At 42.8% G+C, this 25,370-nt stretch overlaps 1 protein-coding gene across 1 annotated transcript in view; it reads right to left on the bottom strand.

The window, feature by feature from the left end:
* Window positions 1–24,491, bottom strand: part of LOC124796183 (discoidin domain-containing receptor 2-like) — a 136,072-nt gene extending 111,581 nt beyond the window's left edge. The window contains exon 1 of the mRNA XM_047260273.1: window positions 24,416–24,491. Coding sequence (XP_047116229.1) covers window positions 24,416–24,491 — 76 coding nt within the window. The remainder of the gene's footprint in view (window positions 1–24,415) is intronic.
* Between the last annotated feature and the right edge of the window lie 879 nt (window positions 24,492–25,370).

Raw genomic sequence — 25,370 nt, 5'->3', positions numbered from 1 at the left:
ATGTTTGCAATACATTAGATGACAGAGGCATCTGCTGATATTAACAACGCATATGACTCCATATATTGGGACACACTTCCATTTTATGTACACTACCAAGTCACCTAATCGCGATGCAAGTGGTTAGACAACTTGTTTATCAAACTTCCTGGAAGATTAAAACTGTGTGCCGGACCGAGACTCGAAGTCGGGACCTCTGCATTTCGCGGGCAAGTGCTCTACCAACTGAGCTACACAAGCACGACTCACGCTCCGTCCTCACAGCTTTACTTCCGCCAATACCTTGTCTCCTACCTTCCAAACTTTACAGAAGAACTAAAGCTGTGAGGAGCGGGCGTGAGTCGTCCTTGAGTGGCTCAGTTGGTAGAGCACTTGCCCGCGAAAGGCAAAGGTCGTGAGTTCGAGTCTCGGTCCGGCACACAGTTTTAATCTGCCAAGAAGTTTCATATCAGAGCACACTGAGCAGCAGAGTGAAAATCTCATTCTGGAATTTGTTTATCATCAGGCAGACATTAAAGCTGAAGAATGTGTCAATTTTTGTGGTGTCCATAAAAATGTCTTTCACCCAAGCTGTGAAAAGCAACTTAAAGAATGTTAATAAATGTGTTGAAAGTGTTTAGCATAGATAGCAAGAGAAGAGCATTTGTACAATAAAAAATGAACATCTATGAACAGCAGCAGTCGAAGAAAGATCAAGAAAAATAGAGATTGCCTTCGAATTATGTCAGAATACTCAAAAATCTAAATCCCCTTCTAACCACGCTGTTGTTCAGACACTACGGTGCCGTAGTGAGAAGCAAAAGAAAGAAAAATTTTTACGGGAGGTATAGGGGCGCAAAGAAAACGTAACAGCAGATGAGTTTACATTTTACTTGAAGACAAACAAGGAATGACGTCAAAAAAGGAATTATGTTTGGAAGATCTCATCCGCAATGAAGAATAGAAGGTTAGCTTTCTGTGGACTGCTTAAAATATGCAACTGATAAATGGTTTAAAATGAGATCCTGACTTCCCAAGAGAACAGAAAAACACAATTTCCAGTGGATCAAGGAGTAGGGAAGTATGTATGGAATTAGTAAAGAAGATATTACAGTTCACAAGTGGCTGAAACGATGAGACAAACAAATATAAATAAAGACTGCACTGTACCGTGGCTTACAGTGTATACATTCTGTTCGGAAATTCCCATTACACACTTCTAGGACTTGTAGAGGGGAGTGAGCAAATAATATTTTGAACTGGAACCCATGTCCGAAAGCGTAACGTTTCGGTGCTACAACCGTTTGAAAACATATTAGTAACGGGATCACTTTTACAGGTAATTCATTAGTTGTGACCCAATACATAAATTTTTTACCATTCCAGTCACTAACAGCCAAAGCAATTGCTCATGTATTCGTAGACGGGTTCTCTTCAACATGACGCGGTACGGCCTCTTCCAGTTCGGGTGAGCGGCCTTTCCTTAGATTACCACAGTCACGCCTGCTGACGGTGAAAGGATCCCTTTCTCGAAGCAATTGAGTAATTATGGCGAAAAGGGTGTGCAATGGAGTCGGAAATTGTGGAGAATTATCTTGATAAAGCCGAAGAGTTGCTCGTCCATTACCGCGAGCTTCGCTATTCAGAAAAATGTTGTTGGTGTATTTTGCAAGATTGTACTCATCAATGCTGCTCTAACACTCACAGAGACGTGAAAGTGGCTCGAAGGAACTCAGAGAGGTAGGATGAACGACAAATGGCATCAGTCGATCCGACGAAACCACCCTCCACTATGACAACCCATTTGCACAACTACCTAGCAAATACGTTTTCAAACGGCTGTATAGCGGAAATGATGCGTTTCTGGATTTTGGTTCCTACTCAAAATACTATGTATACACTTGCCTCTCCAAGTCCAAGAAGTTTATAACGGGAATTTCTGAATACCCCAGCCGGCCGAAGTGGCCGTGCGGTTAAAGGCGCTGCAGTCTGGAACCGCAAGACCGCTCCGGTCGCAGGTTCGAATCCTGCCTCGGGCATGGATGTTTGTGATGTCCTTAGGTTAGTTAGGTTTAACTAGTTCTAAGTTCTAGGGGACTAATGACCTCAGCAGTTGAGTCCCATAGTGCTCAGAGCCATTTTTCTGAATACCCCATATAGCGGAGAGTTCCCTATATTTAGGAATCGCTTATATTGTCTGACATTCAGTGAGGCGAACGTGAACTATGCACTTCCTGGAGATCGTATTCATTTATGTGTTCTGTCTGTTGAGGACCTGATTGTCTGGTGGCAGCTTTGATATTGCCATAGTTTTTATCCAGTCTTTTTTGTATGTGAACAAAGGAGTTACTGTTGTAAGATAAATGGCAACGTAATGATTTTTTTATCTGTGAATACAGATGAAAAACTTCACTTTTCAGTCATGGTATGGTATTGTTTGTGGTCCGTTCGTAAGAAAATAAAGAAGAGAAAATGACGTCTTTGCATGTAATGTACCACTGTTAGTTTCTAATATTATAGAGGTATAATTTAACAAACTTGCATGTAAGGCAAGCTTTAGAAAAATCGCTTAGCATTAATAGTGTTTCGTAACGTTTAAAACTGATGCGGTGAAATTTGTTATTCGATCTTTATCGTAAGTTATAAATTAAATAACTATTTTGAATTAGATTGCGGAAACAAGAGCTTTCATGGAAATGGAGGCACAGATGAATTATATTAGACTGTAACACTACATCTAATTGAGAATAATGATTAAATGAATATGTCTAAGCCTACTGTTGTGTACATAGTTCCACACAGTCAGCGTGTACACAATTTTCCCACTAGAGCACGCCCCACTAAGCACAACAGCGCAGGCACAGCGCTCGTCCGTCTCCGCACTACGAGATGGCGCTGCCATAGAGACGGACCAAATTCTGCTTACGTCGATCCGCGTATTAATATGTAACGCAGCCAATGAGATTGCTGCTAACGTAGAACCTTTTCTCCTCATGGATCACACTCGCGCAGTGATACCTGAATGCTCGAGGTATTATAACAAGTGTACAGGCCTCCGATTAGTCAGTCTGCATTTGTCTGCAACAGTCTGTACAAGTTCTACATTTGTCTGTACCAGTCTGTAGTCAAGTTTCAGTCTGCGCCTAATAAGATTACCATATTCCTGTCCATAGCCATGAAAATAAATGTATAAACACTTTGTTAAGTATGAGAGATATATGTGAGAATGAGATTAACATAACAATACCAAAGGAACTTCAGATTGTCAATTGTAAATAGTATCCCAAACCAAGTAATGTTTATGCTTGTTCTTATTTTAATAAATGTGTGTGAAAATTAATTCAATTCTGTTTAAAGTTGGTCACTGTCAATCTGCTACTCTAGGCATGCAAGTGGCATTTCTATCGTCTGACCTAATGGAAGAAGATAAACGCGCCACGATAAGACCACGAGACATATTGCTGACACTCGCCTACTTCCTTAGAGCGACAAGTCAAATAATCTGATGGTGTGTATACTGAAGGTCTTACAGTACGCACACCAAACCTAGAATAGAGAAGCATGCTGCAAACGATAACAAATATGCAAACAGGGATTTAAAATTTTTTGTTGCAGTTAAGTGTTTGCTAATGAAGTTCAGAACTAATTGGAACAACATATTCTTACATTTGAAAAGGTAAGTCGGCCTCAATATAGCTTGCATTAAACACTGCAGAACTAAACTATTTCAGTGCAGAGGAAACCACCGTCGGCAAAAAGTGGGCTGAAAGTGCCCATTCATTATATATCGGCGAATCCGGGGGAAACGATGAAAGCTCGAAGTAAAACTTTAAGGTCTAACCAAGGAGAGTCTTAACTAACATGCAGCACATGCAAACAAAAAGGAAAAATAGACAACCGAAGCAAAGGAGAAGTCTACAACAATAGCTCCACCTATGAGAAGGAAGTGTGTTGCAGACTCTGCAGGGAAGCCACCACAGAAATTCGTTCGTAAAACGGAGGAATTGAAGATCAACCTGTGCGAGAAAGATGGAATTAAAGAAACGATCAGATTCATGAAACGCAAAATGTGGACTGATACAGTGTGTGCAGGGATGGAGAAACGAGCAAACACATTACATCGCAATTCCTGCATATAATGATAGAAGAACGAAAATATGGACTATTTTCTTAAACTGAGACTAGTATATATCTTTACGCTCAGTGACATAGTTAATAAGGATGGTAGAATTTATGAACCCACTAGGAAACCAGATCCCTAATTTGTACCGCTTGCTGGTATTTAGAAATTTTAACGTAGTGTGTTTATTTTTCTCAGGCTATCAATTCCTTAAAATAGACACCAGTAACGTCATCCTCCTCTCTGGGAAGATATTTTTAATTTTCCAAATTACTGTTTAGGTTATAATAAATAAAATCTCAAAAGCAGTGTATTACGGCAGCTCTTCCGTGTGTTACTTTGTTGAACAAATATGTGCTCACGGGTAATGTAGTGTGGAATTTATGCTCAACTATAGTTTGTTCAGAATTATCAGGAGTGACACTTTGGCTAGGAAAATGGGGGCGCCACCGTAAGGAGGGCATTTCATTTTGATTTCTTGTAAGTTATCGATGTGCACGTCAGCGAGAAAGCGAGTTATTAGATGAAGTGTGGTAGGTGTGAACGTATTCAGAAGTGTTTTACTGACTTATGGTTGTACCTGTGAAATGAAGAAAGATAAACTGTAAACGACAGAATGGATGAATATGACATACGTATTTTGAGGCGCGAAGAATACAGATACTGAATAATGTTATTTTTTTGAAGAGCCTAAGTTTGACGTAGGACTGCAACACTGCGCTGCCATTTACTAGGAATGATTATTATCGCCCATTTAACTTTGTTCACTTGCTCAGAGCTATAAGAAAGACCAGTCCACTTCACTGAGTCATGCATTAACGTTTCAACTGATTAGTCTGTTTGATTTTTATAGAAATTCTCTGTTAACATTTTAAACTTTTTAAATCATTGTACACTTCGTTAAGCACCATTTTATTCAGACCAATGTTACGTGAGAAGGCCAAGCCAAGTGTTACCCTGTCTTTTTGAATAAACACTTCATTCTAAAATCGTTGTATTGGAATTTCATGCCATTGGATTAGTTACTCTTCCCATCCCACCATTTGAAGAAGGTTTATCATTACGCATTACCACATTGCACCATATGGTATGCAACGATTTGATTATTTTTTGGAAATTTTATTTTGAAACAGAAACCTTGCTCAGCCATCTCCTGCTTGCTATTTGCTGTTGTGCTTTAGAGAAATCTGGAACAATGTTGACGAGACGCGAAGAAGGTGGAAATTATGGTTAGGGCTAGATTACGGTTCTACTTCAGTTGAGCCTGTAATATAAAGACAAGCTGTTTCAGACCAGTTTCAGTTTAATTCGAATTAGGTTCTGTTTAGTCAAAGGTTAGCATACGTGTTAGAGTTGGATAACAGTTTGTGGATGCATGTGGTAGTACGTAGCCTTTTTATAGAGTGACAAGTAAATCTGGGTTAAATTTCATACAGAAACACAAAGTGGGGAACTTACACCACCCGCAGGGAGAACACGCGTAATCCTATATTTAACTCAGTTGGCACAAATTCGTGGACTTCCCCATATAAGGAGATGGGGCTAGCGTAAGTTTTCTGTGGAAGATCTGAAGGTTTTCTTTTAATTCTGTTAGTGTCTACTGATGTGAAAAATTCCGACTTCACCGTGTTTCGAAGTCCACGTTAAACTATAGTTCTCCGCATAAATGGCGGAACCTCGTCCAAAGGTACCATTCGTATTAGAGGACAACGGTTTTAAAACAAACCTTCGGAGTGTTGAAGATTTTGCCTTCATCTAAGATCCACGTAAACTCCTTTGTTGATGACGTAACAGAAATTTACATATGTCGGGAAACACTTTTATTATTGAATTTAGCTAAACACATTGTGAAGCGGAAATCTTTAAACCACATTGTACACTCCTGGAAATTGAAATAAGAACACCGTGAATTCATTGTCCCAGGAAGGGGAAACTTTATTGACACATTCCTGGGGTCAGATACATCACATGATCACACTGACAGAACCACAGGCACATAGACACAGGCAACAGAGCATGCACAATGTCGGCACTAGTACAGTGTATATCCACCTTTCGCAGCAATGCAGGCTGCTATTCTCCCATGGAGACGATCGTAGAGATGCTGGATGTAGTCCTGTGGAACGGCTTGCCATGCCATTTCCACCTGGCGCCTCAGTTGGACCAGCGTTCGTGCTGGACGTGCAGACCGCGTGAGACGACGCTTCATCCAGTCCCAAACATGCTCAATGGGGGACAGATCCGGAGATCTTGCTGGCCAGGGTAGTTGACGTACACCTTCTAGAGCACGTTGGGTGGCACGGGATACATGCGGACGTGCATTGTCCTGTTGGAAGAGCAAGTTCCCTTGCCGGTCTAGGAATGGTAGAACGATGGGTTCGATGACGGTTTGGATGTACCGTGCACTATTCAGTGTCCCCTCGACGATCACCAGTGGTGTACGGCCAGTGTAGGAGATCGCTCCCCACACCATGATGTCGGGTGTTGCCCTGTGTGCCTCGGTCGTATGCAGTCCTGATTGTGGCGCTCACCTGCACGGCGCCAAACACGCGTACGACCATCATTGTCACCAAGGCAGAAGCGACTCTCATCGCTGAAGACGACACGTCTCCATTCGTCCCTCCATTCACGCCTGCCGCGACACCACTGGAAGCGGGCTGCACGATGTTGGGGCGTGAGCGGAAGACGGCCTAACGGTGTGCGGGACCGTAGCCCAGCTTCATGGAGACGGTGGCGAATGGTCCTCGCCGATACCCCAGGAGCAACAGTGTCCCTAATTTGCTGGGAAGTGGCGGTGCGGTCCCCTACGGCACTGCGTAGGATCCTACAGTCTTGGCGTGCATCCGTGCGTCGCTGCGGTCCGGTCCCAGGTCGACGGGCACGTGCACCTTCCGCCGACCACTGGCGACAACATCGATGTACTGTGGAGACCTCACGCCCCACGTGTTGAGCAATTCGGCGATACGTCCACCCGGCCTCACGCATGCCCACTATACGCCCTCGCTCAAAGTCCGTCAACTGCACATACGGTTCACGTCCACGCTGTCGCGGCATGCTACCAGTGTTAAAGACTGCGATGGAGCTCCGTATGCCACGGCAAACTCGCTGACACTGACGGCGGCGGTGCACAAATGGTGCGCAGCTAGCGCCATTCGACGGCCAACACCGCGGTTCCTGGTGTGTCCGCTGTGCCGTGCGTGTGATCATTGCTTGTACAGCCCTCTCGCAGTGTCCGGAGCAAGTATGGTGGGTCTGACACACCGGTGTCAATGTGTTCTTTTTTCCATTTCCAGGAGTGTATTTTCATCTGCTTCGAAATATAGCTCTGTCAGAGATCTCTGCCACGAATTAATTCGAGTTGATTTTAATGTATAATGCTCGCACGTTACTAGCTATGATGTCGACCGATTGGTTTCATTACAAGAACAGATCGTTCCCATTATAGCTAACTTGTTATTCCATTTTGGGTTTTATCCATGATTTTGATTTGCAGCTCCTTGTATTGGCCGTGTTTGCAGTTAAAATTGTTGGATGTGAGGTGCGCCAGTTACGTAAAACAAATTTTTTCTGAGTACGCAAACATGTTTCGGCACCACTGTGCCATCATCAGTGGGTTTTCGTTTTTATGTGTTCTTTACATTTGGTGTGCTTGAATTTTCTGGATCACTTGTGTGTTAATTACTACAGGTAGCTTGTCATATGCAACACCTACCAGTCAGTGTACATGGTGAAACACGTATGTAACGTAGCAGCGATGGTGAGGCGCCCGCATCTCGTGGTCGTGCGGTAGCGTTCTCGCTTCCCACGCCCGGGTTCCCGGGTTCAATTCCCGGCGGGGTCAGGGATTTTCTCTGCCTCGTGATGGCTGGGTGTTGTGTGCTGTCCTTAGGTTAGTTAGGTTTAAGTAGTTCTAAGTTCTAGGGGACTGATGACCACAGCAGTTGAGTCCCATAGTGCTCAGAGCCATTTGATGGTGAGGCACGATAAAATCTTTGACCAGAGAGTCATTTATCGTGGTTAGTCTGCGCTTGACCGCGCGAGTGTTACGAGCAGTACTCTGTCAGTAGTCGTCGTGCAGTGCACTCTGTCGGTAGCAGTAGCTCAGTTCAGTTGCGTCCAGTAGTCGGTCGGTAGTAGTCGTGCAGTACAGTTGCGAGCAGTCTGTCAGTGGGCAGTCTGTGAGCAGTGCAGTATGTCGGTAGTAGCAGTCGAGTGCAGTTGTGTGTGAGGAGTCGGCGGGCGTCGACATGGCATTCTGGTCAAGATTTAGGACGAGGTATATTATTTTTTAAACAAGGTAATGAATCAGCAATGCCCTTAGGTAATAATGTAAATTAATTGTAACTAATTTGTGCAATAATCACCCCAATAATAATTTTGATTTCAAAGCAATTTTTTACAAAAGAAGCATTTAATTGAACCAACGATTTCCTTCCATTTCCTTTAAAGTAAAGTTTCAGTTAAATTTAAAAAAAAAAAAAAATTATTTGCAATGCATTTCCTCCAAGCCGTGGCCAACAATAAGAGCTGAAATTTGACATGCAGTTATACTGAGGTAAGAAATTAATTCTGAATTTTTGCACAGGGCCAAAGACCGATATTTCGGTTTAATTGAGTTTACATTGTAACTGAAGTCTCATTAGCATTGAATTGTCTTTCATTATTTTCGTGACAGCTTACACCTGAGTCAGATTGCGAATTTCACATTTTTATTGCCTTTGTCAGTACATTTCATTGCAGGGAGGTTACGTTTGGCTCCCATTTCTATTAAATATTGTCATCTTTTAAATTAATTTTTGTGGGGAGGTTACACTTGGCGACACCCAGTCCAGGATCGTATTTCGTTGAGAATCTTTTGAAAAACAGTCAGATATCTGCTCTTATTTGCTTAGATATAATTAGAATTTGGCGCAACGCTTTTACTAATCTTGTGACTTTCTTTCTACAGGTCAACGGCAATTCGTTGCTCTGTTGTATTTGTGTGTTGCTTTTGCATTGTGCTTATTTGTTTTGTGAATAATGTTGACTATTGTAAAAATGCCGCGAAAGACTGTAAATAGTGTTTCGCGAGGTGTTATGAATGAAATTACCGACGGAAACAACTTTACCGATAGGACTTGTGAGACGCCGTGTAATTATGACAATCCTGCGTTCACTAACAATCAGTGCATTCCTACCACTAATGATGATTATTATCCTACTGATGAACAAACGAACTCAATTGCCTCCTCTGTTAATTTGACGACAATTGATGACGCGGGGCGTTCTGTTGGAATGAGCGCTGCCCAGCTTAACACACCCGGTTTGGAAAATTCAAATAACGTACAGACAAATTTTTCTAATGAAAATGGACAGGGTACTGAAAGTACGACGCATCCATTTAATTCCGAAATAGTGACCGATCGTGTACATTCGACTGGCAAACCTTTTTGTAAATCTCAAAATAACCAAATGGTTATAGAAAGCGAGACAATTCCGGATCCACCATTAAACAGCACTGAGAATAGAAATGGTAATTTTGGCTTGGATCAAACGACGGCATTATTGCTACAAATTCTTGAATCAAACAAACAAAATAGTGAAGATAACAAACAATTCAAAGATAATTTCAAACAACTTAGTGAACAGTATAAACAACTTAATGAAAAACTTGATGAGCAGATCAAACGACTTGAAGAAGAGTACAAACAATTTAGAGAACGGAACAAACAATTTTCTGAAAGTATTAAACAGCCGAGAGAAAAACACGATAATGTTAAAGAACAGAACAAACAAGTTAGTGAGCAGATTACAGCTGTTACCGTGCAATGTCAGGACAGTAAAGAACAATTACGTGAGGATACTAAGGCTTGTGCTAATAACAGTAATGAAGAAGTTGGCACTGTTGCACAAGAATTAAGTAGCACACGTGTAGGCACAACAGAATTACATAAAGACGAAGTTAATGCAGTCACTTAACAATGTTCAGCAAACGCAACACAGGTACACGAAATTAATGCAGTCACCGAACAATGCCCTAAAAACGCAGTACAGATACGCGACGAGTTTAATTTAAAATCACTGGAAGTTTCACACACTGTGAATACGGAAGTTGTTAATAAAAGTGAACGACAGATCAACCAAATTGACGAAAGTGTTACAGTAACAGAGTTGAAAATTATTTCAGTCACCAATACGTCACAGAACCCGCCACGTTGCGAGCATTTGTCAGAGTCACGCAGCGTGTACAATGTGAGCAATTTATGGAGACTACGCGAATTAAAATCCGAAAAGCTACGCGACTTAAAATCTGAAAAGCTACGTAACTTGAAGTACGAAATGACACAGAGAAACAAATTCACACACAAACCAGAACGTGTTTACAAATTCAATGACGAGAACGTAGATTACGAGCAATTTTTATCCGCCAGAAAATGTAAAGAATTTAATAATGACGGAACACAGGTACACGCTTTGAGCTGTATACGACAATTTATTTTTGTACTTTCACCGCTATTACCTGTAATGGAGAAACGAGCCTTGAACCTGATGCGACAATTTGCTATTGCATTTTCATCAGCATTGCCTGTAATGAGGAAACTTGAATTAACAGGGAGACAACAATTTGCCTTTGGATTTTTACCGCTATTGCTTGCAACGCAAAAGTTAAAATTTATTTGCAGTGTGTAATAGACCTCAGGGGATTCATTACGCTTTAATGAATGTGTGCCGTAGCGTGCTTAGGGCCCCGAGCTGTAGTAGTGCTGTTTCATCTTTAGTTTTCTGCACTGCTGCCTTCTCTTCTACTATCCTTTATATCTATCAAAACAGCTCTTTAACTATTGCTCTATCTAGAACTAAGAATATGTAATGAAAACCCGACATGACAAATTTTTTACCGAATGTGACAATTTTCAGTAGGCATTCCCGTTATGACAACTACCGCCGTAATTTTAATAACAGGTAAAAATCGTAATCATCAGTATGTGTAAAATTAACAGCAAACGCATTTTTTGGTAACAATAGACGTTTTTCACTACAACAGCATGAAAGTCAGCCGCTTAGCATACCTAACCAACAATGCAGTCTACAAGGTCAACCAAACTTTAATGTTTCGCCGCGTGCACGTATAGTCCCAGATCCAACAAATAGTAACGCACAGCAGCAAGGAAATAACTACGTATAGAAAACACAGTATTTGAATTCCTATCGCAATGCACCGTATAGAAGTGACTATCATGACCAACGTAAAAATAATGAGCACAATTTTCAGCGTACATTTAATAACAGTCGATCTTTTCAGCAGCAAGAACATCAGCAACAACACATTATCATGAATGATCCAGACAATAGGTGTCATCCATAGCGTAATACGTCAGGAAGAAGTAATAGAACAGTTCAAAGAGTAGAAATGCCACAGAATCCTCCTGATAATAATAACACGTCAGATAGAATCTAACTAGATACTGCACAGGACGCAGTTTCCAATAACACAAGCACTACCTTTGACACGCAAAATGTTGTTCACGAAAATGTAATTACTTTTGACGATATCAGCGACACTCTCTTGCAGGAAAGACCTTTTGTTCAGAAAACTATTTCACATCCTGTCATCGAAATTAAAATTGGTTCATCGAAATTCTCAGCAGTAATTGATTCCGGATCACCTATATCAGTAATAAATGAGGAGACTTTCAGCGAGTGCAACAAAGAGAATACATATCCTACATTACCATTAGGCAAAATGAAAGTGAAAGGAGCGGTACCGAGTAAAGGAGTAGACGTTAAATTACAGACGCATTTATCATTTTTTATCGCAGGTCACACATTTCACTCAAATTTTTGGATTGTTCCTTTATTGACGACAGACGTAATTTTAGGTACTAATTTTCTCGTACAACACGACGCAGTAGTTGATTTTCAGAATTCTTGTTTAATGTTAAAGGATAAAAATGTACAATTGGCTTTAGAATTTCAGCACTCTTTATCTGCGGAAGAACAAACAATTAACCGCACAGAGGTCATTTCCGCAACACGTAACATAGACTGTAATCCCACATTGTTCACGGATACGTACGTACACAACTATAATACTCCAGACGAAGCTGACTACGACGTAATGCAATTGATTTCTTATAAAGTTAAACAAAGCAGTGCAAATACAGACGACGAACGCACGCAACTACGCAAAATTCTTTTACAGCAAACTACATGGACACGCATGTTACGAGCTAGAAACATTTCTCCGATTTATATATCCAAGTACCATGCTTCTTCGAACCCTTGTGAACGGTTAATGAAAGAAATTGGTAAGCTGTGCCAAATATACTGCCACAAAAGACATATTGATTGGGATACACACATACTCTCATTCCAAGATGTAATTAATTCCGTTCCAAATGAATCCACTATGCTATCTCCGTCTGTTATACTGAAAAACGTTGAACTACCAAACAAAATTAAAGAATTAGTAAACTTCCCTAAATGTCGTCGACTAAGACACCACGAAATAATTGACATTGCGCTGAACAACATCAAACGTGCCGCAGAGCGCCGGAGAAGACAGCAAAAACAGGTTTGTACACCCCGCGACTTTCACGTTGGACAGAAGATATTAGTGCGTACACACTATTTATCCAGCAAAATAAAAGGTAAGTGCAGTAAATTTGAACTTCTATACGCAAGTCCATATCGGATTCGCAGCATCCCTCACCCCAATGTTGTACACGTCGAAACTTTGAGAACCAGAAAATCGAAAGGCAACCACCATTGGTCAAATATTAAACCCTTTATTGAATGAAGACACTGTATGATTCAACACACTATGATGATATTTACTTATGCAATTATATTCACGTGACTAATTACTGATGATTATCGTATTTTTTTTTTTTTTTTTTTTTTTTTTTTTTTTTTTTTTTTTTTTTGCAAGTGCCCGACAAGGTAAGGTTAGCAGGTCGCTTTTCTTGTCGTTACACATTAGACCATGCAGATTTTCCATTTTTTTGTGTATATGATTGTATTCAAGTTGTTTGTATGCACTATGAAATAGTTAAGATATAACACACACCAGTTGACTTTGACATTTTTTGCCCTATGATATCTCAACATCGTGACTGTTTTACATTTTTCTTTTTGCTGCTGCATTGTATTATTCTGTGTACATTTTGCCTCTGAACACTGTCAATGTCTTTGACATATTACGTTTTCTGTCATGTTATGCTGTATGGTTAATTATGTCACCATAAACCAGTCATTATTTAGTGGGTATATGATTTAAATGCAAGACATTAATCTCTGTTCATCAATTTCAGAAAGAAATGATGCGTGTAAGAAATAAATTCAACAGAAATGGGAATTTCACCTACGGAATAAACGAAAGAAGATGCAATAACTTCATGAGGAAGAGTAAATGGATCAGGATTAACAAGCATTAACAAGAATATACTATACTCATCGTAGAATAGCAGTCTTAACTAATTTTTTCTTTCAGAATACATGGTGATTGATGCAGGCTGTCAGACAGAACTACACATCTTAGTTTTAGTGATGAAATATGCTAGAGATAAGGAATAGTTGTGTAATGAGTAATGAAGTGATTTATTTTGCAGATGATAATGAATGCTGATGAATAATGATGAAGGATATGCTGTTATGAATAATGAAGTTTTTCTTTATAGGTGATGATAATAATGAAGTTATGATAATATGGATAATGAAGTGATTGATATTGAAGTTTTTTTCTTTACAGATGAGGATAATGTTGAAGTTATGTATTTATGCTATGTAGTTATTTAAGTATTTATTGCAGTTTGCTTTGACAGCAGGTGTTATATTGCATAGTAGGATGACGGAAAGTTTTGGAAAGGACAGCTATGGAACACATTTTTATACACATTTCACTACCTGTTAATTCGAAGTTCACTACTTTTCAGCATAGTATGCGTTTCTTCTTTCAGCTCAATAATCCATTTTGTATTTTTTTTTCCAGGAGAAGCTTTTCATGATACTTACTAAACCTGTTACTTATTATACCTGTTCTAGTACTTGCATTTTTATTTTTTTACCCATTTGTGTCTATCATTTATAAATGTAATCACATATACTGCCTTGTTACATAACCTTGCTACAGCTGACTCATGACGAATGACGTTACCTATCCACATTTGCAGCAATAGGTCAAAAGCAAATATTGTTATGCCTCAGCAATTAATTATCGATCCCAACGCAATGCATTGCTAACAAAAAAAATGTATTACCAGTCCCACATAATGTCACTAGTTTATGATAATTCTGAATAATACTGATTAGCTCTGAATAGTATGTCACTTGAGTAATGACTTCTTAATGAGACAAAAAAAATACATATATAAATTAATGCTTTGTAACTGGCTAATAACTGCCACTGTTTATTGTAATGAGACTACTTATAATGCCCATGATTATTAATGCTATGATTGTAATTAGCTGATTTTTTAATAACGACTTCTTAATGATCTGAATAATACTGAATGATGAACAATGTTTTATTCTATTCAATACTTGATGGCCACTGAGTGCCAATAATTAGTGTCACTTAATGATTTATATATTAATTATGTCATCAATTAGCTCCTGTTTTCAATTATCACTTTTCATGTTATAATAACTGGCCACTGAGTGCCAATAATTAGTGTCACTTAATGAATTACATTATTAATTATGCCATTAATTAGCTCCTGTTTTCAATGATGATTTTTCGTGTTCTATTACTGGCCACTGAGTGCGAATAATTAATGTCACTAAATGAATTATGTTATTAGTTATGCCATTAATTAGCTCTTGTTTTCAATGTTGACTTTTCATATTTTGGTAAATGGCCAATGAGTGCCAATAATTTGTATCACTCAATGTATTATGTTAATGCTAGGCCAATAATTGACTCTCCTTTTCAATTAAGACGTCTGATGAACATTATTTTGTCATACTAAATATGCTTTGTAACTGGCCAAGGACTGCCACTGTTTATTGTAATACGATTACCCATGATGCCAATAATTTAATTTTATGAACATTACTCTGTAATACTAAAGACATGGTACAGAAATGTTCAATAACTAGGCTATGAATGCCGCAAACTACTACTGTAATTCTCAATATTATGTGACTTAATGTCGTTCACCTTATGAGCTAACTACCCTGAATTACTGGAATGTCGATTTGTCCTGTCCATCCTCCTGATCATGGAGCACTATATTTGGTTTTTGCACTAATTCTACGTTGGTGTGCCTTGTAAGAGCGTGGTGTTGACACGACATGCTGTCCACCACCGTGAGCGATGAAGACGTTATTATGGTCGCACTGTTTGGTGTACCTAGTGTACTGCCAAAATGAAAACGTGGAACATTACTACGACAGTTCAGTGTCTTGGCTACGCTGATAAATTCTGATGGGAAAAGAACTTCAAATTGTGTCACTTGGTGTTGTACTTCTGTGGAAAGATATGGACTTTCAGAACAGCTGTGTGCGATCTAAAGTGCTACAACCATGATGCAATCCTTCCCTTTCCTATCCTAATAGTGAAAATCATTTTTTGCCAACATCATTTTTGTTCATGGGTTATACATTTTTTCGATTCGCTGAACTCCAGTGCGAGTACACTTATGTCACTTGTCGACATGATTTTTTTGCCATTATGTTTATTTGTTGTGAAAATGCTAAAGACATTTTTTCGATTTGTTCTGAAGTACAGTATATGTGCACTCTTGTCTTTTATATTGTATATACATTTTTAATTTGATGATATGTTCTGAACTACAGTGCATGTGCACTTATGTTATGCGTTAATATGTTTTCTACTGAACTTCAGTGCCTGTGCATTTTTCTCATTTTTCAATATGATTTGTACTCATTCTGTATACCTTTTATGATTTCCTGATATGTTCATTAAGTACACTCATGTCACTTGTCAACATGATTTTCTGCCATTCTGTTTATTTGTTCTGAAAATGCTACAGAATTTTTTCAGTGCGTATGCACTCTGTTATCTGTCAAATAATTTGTATATACATTTTTCTGATTTGCTACTATGTTTTGTACTCATATCTTGTCTTTGTCTGAAGTGTTTTGTACTCAGTGCATGTGCACAACATTTAATTTATGTACTACATTTGAATATTCTGTAAATTGTAAAAATTTCTTGCGATGGCAAGTCCAAATGACTCACCATCGCTGCCAAATTTTTGCCCCCCCCAGTGGAGGGTTATGAAACACGTATGTAACGTAGCAGCGATGGTGAGGCATGATAAAATCTTTGACCAGAGAGTCATTTATCGTGGTTAGTCTGCGCTTGACCGCGCGAGTGTTACGAGCAGTACTCTGTCAGTAGTCGTCGTGCAGTGCGCTCTGTCGGTAGCAGTAGCTCAGTTCAGTTGCGTCCAGTAGTCGGTCGGTAGTAGTCGTGCAGTACAGTTGCGAGCAGTCTGTCAGTGGGCAGTCTGTGAGCAGCGCAGTATGTCGGTAGTAGCAGTCGAGTGCAGTTGTGTGTGAGGAGTCGGCGGGCGTCGACATGCCATTCTGGTCAAGATTTAGGACGAGGTATATTATTTTTTAAACAAGGTAATGAATCAGCAATGCCCTTAGGTAATAATGTAAATTAATTGTAACTAATTTGTGCAATAATCGCCCCAATAATAATTTTGATTTCAAAGCAGTTTTTTACAAATGAAGCATTTAATTGAACCAACGATTTCCTTCCATTTCCTTTAAAGTAAAGTTTCAGTTGAATTTCAAAAAAAAAAAAAAATATTATTTGCAATGCATTTCCTCCAAGCCGTGGCCAACAATAAGAGCTGAAATTTGACATGCAGTTATACTGAGGTAAGAAATTAATTCTGAATTTTTGCACAGGGCCAAAGACCGATATTTCGGTTTAATTGAGTTTACATTGTAACTGAAGTCTCATTAGCATTGAATTGTTTTTCATTATTTTCGTGACAGCTTACACCTGAATCAGATTGCGAATTTCACATTTTTATTGCCTTTGTCAGTACATTTCATTGCAGGGAGGTTACGTTTGGCTCCCATTTCTATTAAATATTGTCTTTTAAATTTTTGTGGGGAGGTTACAATGGGACAAACATGCAGAAACTTCAAAACAAGATACTCAGAACATTTCAAAGCCCCAAAAAGCAACAGCTCCCATAGCACATTTGTTGACCACATTTTAGCCAACAATCCCCAGCCAACCACAGTAGTAAGAGACCTGAGAATACTAAAACCCAGCCACAGCCTATACAGCAAACAGTTTATGGGTTTTAATCGCGTTAAATAACAGGTTTGTACCACACGAGTAGAACTATACAAAATACACTGCGTCCATAATGCAGCAATCACACTGATAAGACGAAACCTGTTGACCACTGAACACCGCGACGTCGGACGTCGCCTGGTAGCATTGCGGGCGCCCAACGCGGTAACAAAATTATGTAAGCGGAGCAGACATGGACGGGGGATCACCCAAGCGAAGATACGGGCTGGAAACGCGGAAACCACTGAGATAACCGGCTTTGACAAGGGGCTGATTGTTATCACGTAGAAAACGGCGAGGTTGGTCGAATTTTAATGTGATACTGTCGTGAGTATCTAAAGAAAGTTGTAGAAGGACAGAAACTACCACTAGCCGCTAAATGGTTGAATGTCCATAACACTTCAAGAACGTTGGGTTCGGAGGCTTGTCTGCTCTGTGAAATAATATTGACGGTGATCTGTGGCATCTCTGCCGAAAGAGCGTCGTGTTGATGGATGAAAAAGTGTTTTGGAGCACGCCGTACCTCGTACATTGTTGAACGTGGAGATCCGGAGCAGACTACCCCTACGTTTACACATGTTGACACATCGACATCATCAATTACGATTGGAGTGGGCACGGCCCCATCGGGATTCGACGGTCTATCAGTGTAAACGTTCAGCCCTTCGGCTGAATTACATTTTTGCTACACTAGGTCGCTAGTCGTCTCCACAGACGCCGTCTTTGAGTTGGACGGAAGCTCGGAACGTGCAGCGCGCCACCAACGAAGGATGGTAGGAACAGTATTATGTTATGGGAGATATTCTAATGCGCTTGCATGGGACCTGTGGTAGTAATCGAAGACAAGCTGACAGCTACGAAACCACCTGCACCCCTTCATGCTTGATGTCTTTCCCGACGGCGATGTCATCTTTCAGCCGTATAACCATCCGTCTCTCGGAGCCAGAACCGTGCTACAGCAGTTTGAGGAGCTTTGTAGTGAACTAACGTTGATGCCTCGGCGACCAATTTCGCCTGATGTAAATCCTATAGAACCCGTCTGGGTCGCTATCGGGCGCCATCAGCGCGTACGCAAATCACCGGCCCATTACTTACGCGAATTACATGACCTGTGCTTAGACATCTAACGCCACATACCTCCACAAACCTACCAACAAACTGTCGGATCCCTGATACGCAGAATTAGTGATGTCTTTCGTTCCAAAGACGGATAAACAAGCTATTAAGCAGGCTGCGATAATGTTTTGGCTCATCAGAATATATTGTAAATGTAGAGATTTCTGTTTCAACAGTAGAGTTCCTGAGATGATCTTCACTCGTACCTTGTTGCTAACAGTGCCTTCTTCTTGACAGCCGAAACTTACAAAATATAATTTTGCTATGCAGTTATTTAAAGTACACAGCCAAACATTCAACTGCCAACGGCCTTGCAGCAGTGGATACACCGATTCCCGTCAGATCACCGAAGTTAAGCACTGTCGGGCGTGGCCGGTACTTGGGTGGGTCACCGTCTGGGCCGCCATGCGCTGTTGCCATTTTTCGGAGTGCACTCAGCCTCGTGATGCCAATTGAGGAGCTACTCGACCGAATAATAGCGGCTCCGGTCACAGAAAACCATCATAACGACCGGGAGAGCAGTGTGCTGACCACGCGCCCCTCCTATACGCATCCTCAGCTGAGGATGACACGGCGGTCGAATGGTCCCGATGGGCCGCTTGTGGCCTGTAGACGGAGTGAGTGCAAACATTCAACTGGTTTCGTCTATACTTCACTTTTGTTGTGACAATGGAAGAAAGTCTGACATTGTTCCTCTCGCTAGCACAGACGCTTGAAGAAACACCGCCAGTGTCTTTGGTTTAATGACGTGATCATTAACTCTAATGAATTGTCCAAAATAGCTTCACTGTGCCGCGATTTTTTCATAATGCGGTTCGTATGATTAGCGGCTGTCTTCGAGTCTTTATAGGTCACTCTCCAGATAGCTTCGTTGGTGAGGGCACACAGGATCAGACATCATACAAAGCTAACACTGTGGTATCACCGCCAGACACCACACTTGCTAGGTGGTAGCCTTTAAATCGGCCGCGGTCCGTTAGTATACGTCGGACCCGCGTGTCGCCACTATCAGTGATTGCAGACCGAGCGCCACCACAGGGCAGGTCTAGAGAGACTTCCTAGCACTCGCGCCAGTTGTACAGCCGACTTTGCTAGCGATGGTTCACTGACAAAATACGCTCTCATTTGCCGAGGCGATAGTTAGCATAGCCTTCAGTTACGTCATTTGCTACGACCTAGCAAGGCGCCATTACCAGTTACTATTGATGCTGTAAAACATGTACCGTCAAGAGCGATGTTCATCAGTTATGGATTAAAGTTAAGTATTCCAGCAGCTACGTACGTTTTTTGTTAGTCTCATTTCCTTGACCTGTTCCAGACCTCACGCCAGCCTGCGTGAGCTAAAACGCGTGCCTTTCGGCTTCCTCTCATAGTGGGTTGGCTGTCTTGCCAATCCACAACAAACAGAACATCTACTAGGTTATACTTCCGACTTATGTAACGCTAAAACATTAGTTCGAAAGTGAACTTCCATCAACCAGACGCTGATGTAACTGGACGCATGGCTACGCTCAGAGTCTACCAACAGTTACGAGTAGTCCGACAGCATCCACATGGTGCCTCAAGGCACCATGCGGATTTCTCCACAGTCACCGGCCAGAAGTGCTCAACTTGACAATCTGCTGATTATGAGCCGGCCGCGGTGGTCTAGTGGTTCTAGGCGCGCAGTCCGGAACCACGGGGCTGCTACGGTCGCAGGTTCGAATCCTGCCTCGGGCATGGATGTGTGTGATGTCCTTAGGTTAGTTAGGTTTAAGTAGTTCTAAGTTCTAGGGGACTGATGACCATAGAAGTTAAGTCCCATAGTGCTCAGAGCCATTTGAACCATTTTGCTGATTATGTTAATCATAATTCACTGGGTTCAGGATTTGACACGTTTTCACAGACGCATCAGTGCTAGTAACTCTGTCACACATCCACTTCACACTTGTTACTTAATGTATAACCTCTCTCAGTAAATTACTGTTAATGGTTGTTGATGTGTGTTGTCGTAATTTCTGCCATACTTTACCTAAACTTGAAAATTTTTACTCTGGCTGGAGTCACGGTAAATTTATCGAATTATGCTGCCGCCATTTGACTGTCATAATTTTTATTTTGTTGTTATGCATCCGAACTTCGGCCTTGGACCATTTTCAGGCACATATAGGTGACTTTTTGTACTTGAAAACGACCCACAGCCGATATCTGGATTGTATAACAATAAAATAAAAATTATTACAGTCAAATGGCGGCAGCATCATTCAAAAAATTTGCCTATACGTGTTTGGTCCTGTGACGATGCTGCAACGATTATGAGTGCGAGCAAGCCACCTTCAGAACAACACAGCTCGAAATGGTTGCCTGTCACGTTAGCGTCTCGAAATCAGTGAATGCCTCTCTCTGTATAGGTACATTTTTAAACTTCTCAACTACGATGCGCGGAGGGCATCGAGGGTGTTGCGGGGGTGTGACAGGGGTGCGGGACCCTTTGCCGTTTTGGTCACGTATACGTGTATATCAGTGTACGCTATTGTAGAGAACGGAACAGGAGGAATGAACAATCATAACCCTTTGTTGTTTCGGATCACGTTCAAATTTTGTCGATTGGTTTTGAACGGTCCCTAGTGCTTCCACTCAATAGACCTCAGCAAAAACTGCGGTCGTGCTACAGTCAAGGAGGGGAGCGATCATGTTCAAAGGAACTGCAGGCACACGGTGTTCTTAAAGAAATTTTGAATCGTCCGGGGAGCAGGGTCAAAGATTGCCAAGATCGTTATCCTATTGCCCGTCGCACTTTGAACTGTCGTTTCCGACCGCATAATGTATGGGGACGAATCTGGATGACGTATCGAATATATTGCTTCCCCCTCCAGAGGAGGTCACGAATGTAAAATTAGATAGATTCGGGCGCCCATAGAGGCTTCCCGGCATTCGTTCTTCCCGCGAACCATACGCGACTGGAACAGGAGGTAATGACAGTGGCACGTAAAGTGCCCACCGGCACACACCGTTGGGTGGCTTGCGGACTATAATTGTAGATGTAGATGTAGATTCCCCGCAAGGGGACGATGGTTCCACTGACGCCTTTTATGCCACCCTGTGGGGCCTTAACGTCTCTACACTGAGCAGCTGTGTGTCTGAAACGCACATAAGAACACAGCGTAATGTCGACGCTGCACCTCGCGGTTGTGACCTCCATCGCAAGACCGTCGGAAAAAGGGCTTAAACGTGTCTAAGAAGGTTGTGATGACCTTTTCATCGTGTCACACGTCCATGGTGGCTATGCGTAGACTTTTGGTGAAATGTGGTGTCGTTGTGACAGCATAAAACCACCTCACACATCACATTAACTTCTCACCTCTTGCCTTTATTTTGATGGTCCGACAGGTTTCAATCGTCTCCGAGCGCGGGGGTGACGTCACAGGGCGCTACGCTTTTGTATCATTACAGAGAATGATTGCAGCCACCTTTGAGCAAATTTTCAGACTTCTGTGTCGCAATGGAAGACGGTTAAGGTGCTCCAAAGACTGACCATTTAGAGTAGTTCTGTAAAGTGACAACACATGCAACTGCATTTTGGAGTGAGCACAGATCTGAATTGGCCATTAAAGTTTAGAAACACACAAGTGGCGTTCAATAATCAGAGCAACACACTTTTTTCTCGAACAATTTCGAATGAAAACCCCCTTGAGTACCTACAGTTTCATGAAGCTGTGTTAGGTGACAACGTTATACACAGCCTTCAAAATGGCTTCTGTAACGGAGGTCCGCTCAGAGAGCTGTTGTTGAGTATCTTTTGAGGAAACAGCAATAAACTGCGGATATTTGGAGGCCCTTGCAGAACGCCTGTGGAGTTCTGGCAGTGAACAAAAGCACGATAAGTAGTTGGGCGAGGTGTCTAACATCATAGCGAGAAGGTTGCCCAAACCTCTCCGGTCTCCCGCACACAGCTCTGACTCCTGCAATGTTTGAACGTACTGACACCCTTATTCGAGGTGATCGACGAACCACAATCAAACACTTCGCTACACAGTTTGACGTCTCTGTTGGAGTGCTGACACACTCGACCACCGACAGGTGTAATCGAAGATTTGTGTCCGCTGGGTCCGCCTAACAGAAGACCATCAAGAGAAACGAAGGACGATGTGTTTAGCCGAATGAAGCATGCACTCCGTGCGAAGCAGTACGTGGATGATGTGGAATCCAGCGATACTGTAAGACGTTGGTTCCGACGTCGACCTGTAGAGTGGTACCATGCAGGCCTGCAGGCCCTCCCTGGAAGGTGGTCTAAGGCCGTCGCATTGAACGGACATTGTGTTGAAAAATAGGGTTCTGTAGCCAAAAGAGTAAGGAATGATATGGTATATTGGAACCCTGAATGAAAGCAACCTACTGTCGGGGGAAAAAAGTTTCTATTTTAGCAACTGAATGCGCATTATACACTCCTGGAAATGGAAAAAAGAACACATTGACACCGGTGTGTCAGACCCACCATACTTGCTCCGGACACTGCGAGAGGGCTGTACAAGCAATGATCACACGCACGGCACAGTGGACACACCAGGAACCGCGGTGTTGGCCGTCGAATGGCGCTAGCTGCGCAGCATTTGTGCACCGCCGCCGTCAGTGTCAGCCAGTTTGCCGTGGCATACGGATCTCCATCGCAGTCTTTAACACTGGTAGCATGCCGCGACAGCGTGGACGTGAACCGTATGTGCAGTTGACGGACTTTGAGCGAGGGCGTATAGTGGGCATGCGTGAGGCCGGGTGGACGTATCGCCGAATTGCTCAACACGTGGGGCGTGAGGTCTCCACAGTACATCGATGTTGTCGCCAGTGGTCGGCGGAAGGTGCACGTGCCCGTCGACCTGGGACCGGACCGCAGCGACGCACGGATGCACGCCAAGACTGTAGGATCCTACGCAGTGCCGTAGGGGACCGCACCGCCACTTCCCAGCAAATTAGGGACACTGTTGCTCCTGGGGTATCGGCGAGGACCATTCGCAACCGTCTCCATGAAGCTGGGCTACGGTCCCGCACACCGTTAGGCCGTCTTCCGCTCACGCCCCAACATCGTGCAGCCCGCCTCCAGTGGTGTCGCGACAGGCGTGAATGGAGGGACGAATGGAGACGTGTCGTCTTCAGCGATGAGAGTCGCTTCTGCCTTGGTGCCAATGATGGTCGTATGCGTGTTTGGCGCCGTGCAGGTGAGCGCCACAATCAGGACTGCATACGACCGAGGCACACAGGGCCAACACCCGGCATCATGGTGTGGGGAGCGATCTCCTACACTGGCCGTACACCACTGGTGATCGTCGAGGGGACACTGAATAGTGCACGGTACATCCAAACCGTCATCGAACCCATCGTTCTACCATTCCTAGACCGGCAAGGGAACTTGCTGTTCCAACAGGACAATGCACGTCCGCATGTATCCCGTGCCACCCAATGTGCTCTAGAAGGTGTAAGTCAACTACCCTGGCCAGCAAGATCTCCGGATCTGTCCCCCATTGAGCATGTTTGGGACTGGATGAAGCGTCGTCTCACGCGGTCTGCACGTCCAGCACGAACGCTGGTCCAACTGAGGCGCCAGGTGGAAATGGCATGGCAAGCCGTTCCACAGGACTACATCCAGCATCTCTACGATCGTCTCCATGGGAGAATAGCAGCCTGCATTGCTGCGAAAGGTGGATATACACTGTACTAGTGCCGTCATTGTGCATGCTCTGTTGCCTGTGTCTATGTGCCTGTGGTTCTGTCAGTGTGATCATGTGATGTATCTGACCCCAGGAATGTGTCAATAAAGTTTCCCCTTCCTGGGAAAATGAATTCACGGTGTTCTTATTTCAATTTCCAGGAGTGTATATATAAAAGAACCTGACAGCCTGTGGTGGACCTGTGATTATTTTCAGCATTCGCCACAAAGTGTAGAGAGACGACTGCGTACTTACACCTGTCGATGGCGGAGGCGCGCTGCGCGGGTCCCGGCAGCAGCAGCAGCAGCGGCGGCAGCAGCAGCAGCCGCATCCTGCCGCGGCTACTGGAGGCGGAGGCGGCCGCCGCTCGCCCGCCCCCACGGCCTCATCTGCAACCGCAAACACGCCTCCGCGTAAGACACTTAGCGCGCGCCGCCGCACCTCCGACACGTGTTTCTGTTCTGGAGTGCGGAGCAAGGACGTGGGTGCGACAAGGGGAGGCGTTAAGTGACCGGGGGGAGTTTCCACACGGCAGTCAGTCAACAGACGCCACTCTTTCCCGTCTCTGTTACAAAGTATATAAGGTGTGCGGAGTCACGGTCACAATAGGAGACAAAACATTGACCACCAGAAGGCGACCTTAAGAGATCGTGTCAACTTAGCCATTACAGCCTCATTCTAAGAGCTCTTCGCCGGCTGTAGCTTGGGTCCTCAGTTCGACAAGGAATGGGTCCATAATTTTCTTCAGATATGGCTGACGTACTGAGCTAAGGAGGAGAAACCTGCTAAGGAACCAAATTGTAGAAGAAGAAAGGTGGACAGACCGAGCAAAGTGGCGAAGTACTATTGATACCCCAACTCGACCAGATGTTGGATAGAACGGAAACGAAGATGTTGATGACTGAACTAAGTCCACTCCTTGATGTTTAGATCCTGCGTTGCTGTCAACTGTGGGCTTGTTGAGTGCTACGTTCCAGTCGCTGTTCCAAACAGTCCCCGACATTTTCTATGGGACTAAGAACTGTCGAGACGCGAGAATGAGCCGGAGAGTTCGTCAGACTACGAAAGTGGCAGTGCAGGTCAGTGAAGACGGCTGCTGTCCACCAAGAAGACGGGAGTGTCCAAACGACACTCACTGTGAAGATGCAGAAGGAAGCGGAACGTATGGTCACCGATAATGTTGAAATAAACATCCTGTTTAACCGCAGAA

The sequence above is a fragment of the Schistocerca piceifrons genome, chromosome 4 (assembly GCF_021461385.2).
Source record: "Schistocerca piceifrons isolate TAMUIC-IGC-003096 chromosome 4, iqSchPice1.1, whole genome shotgun sequence".
Taxonomy (NCBI): domain Eukaryota; kingdom Metazoa; phylum Arthropoda; class Insecta; order Orthoptera; family Acrididae; genus Schistocerca; species Schistocerca piceifrons.
This window is presented reverse-complemented; position numbering and strand designations above follow the sequence as displayed.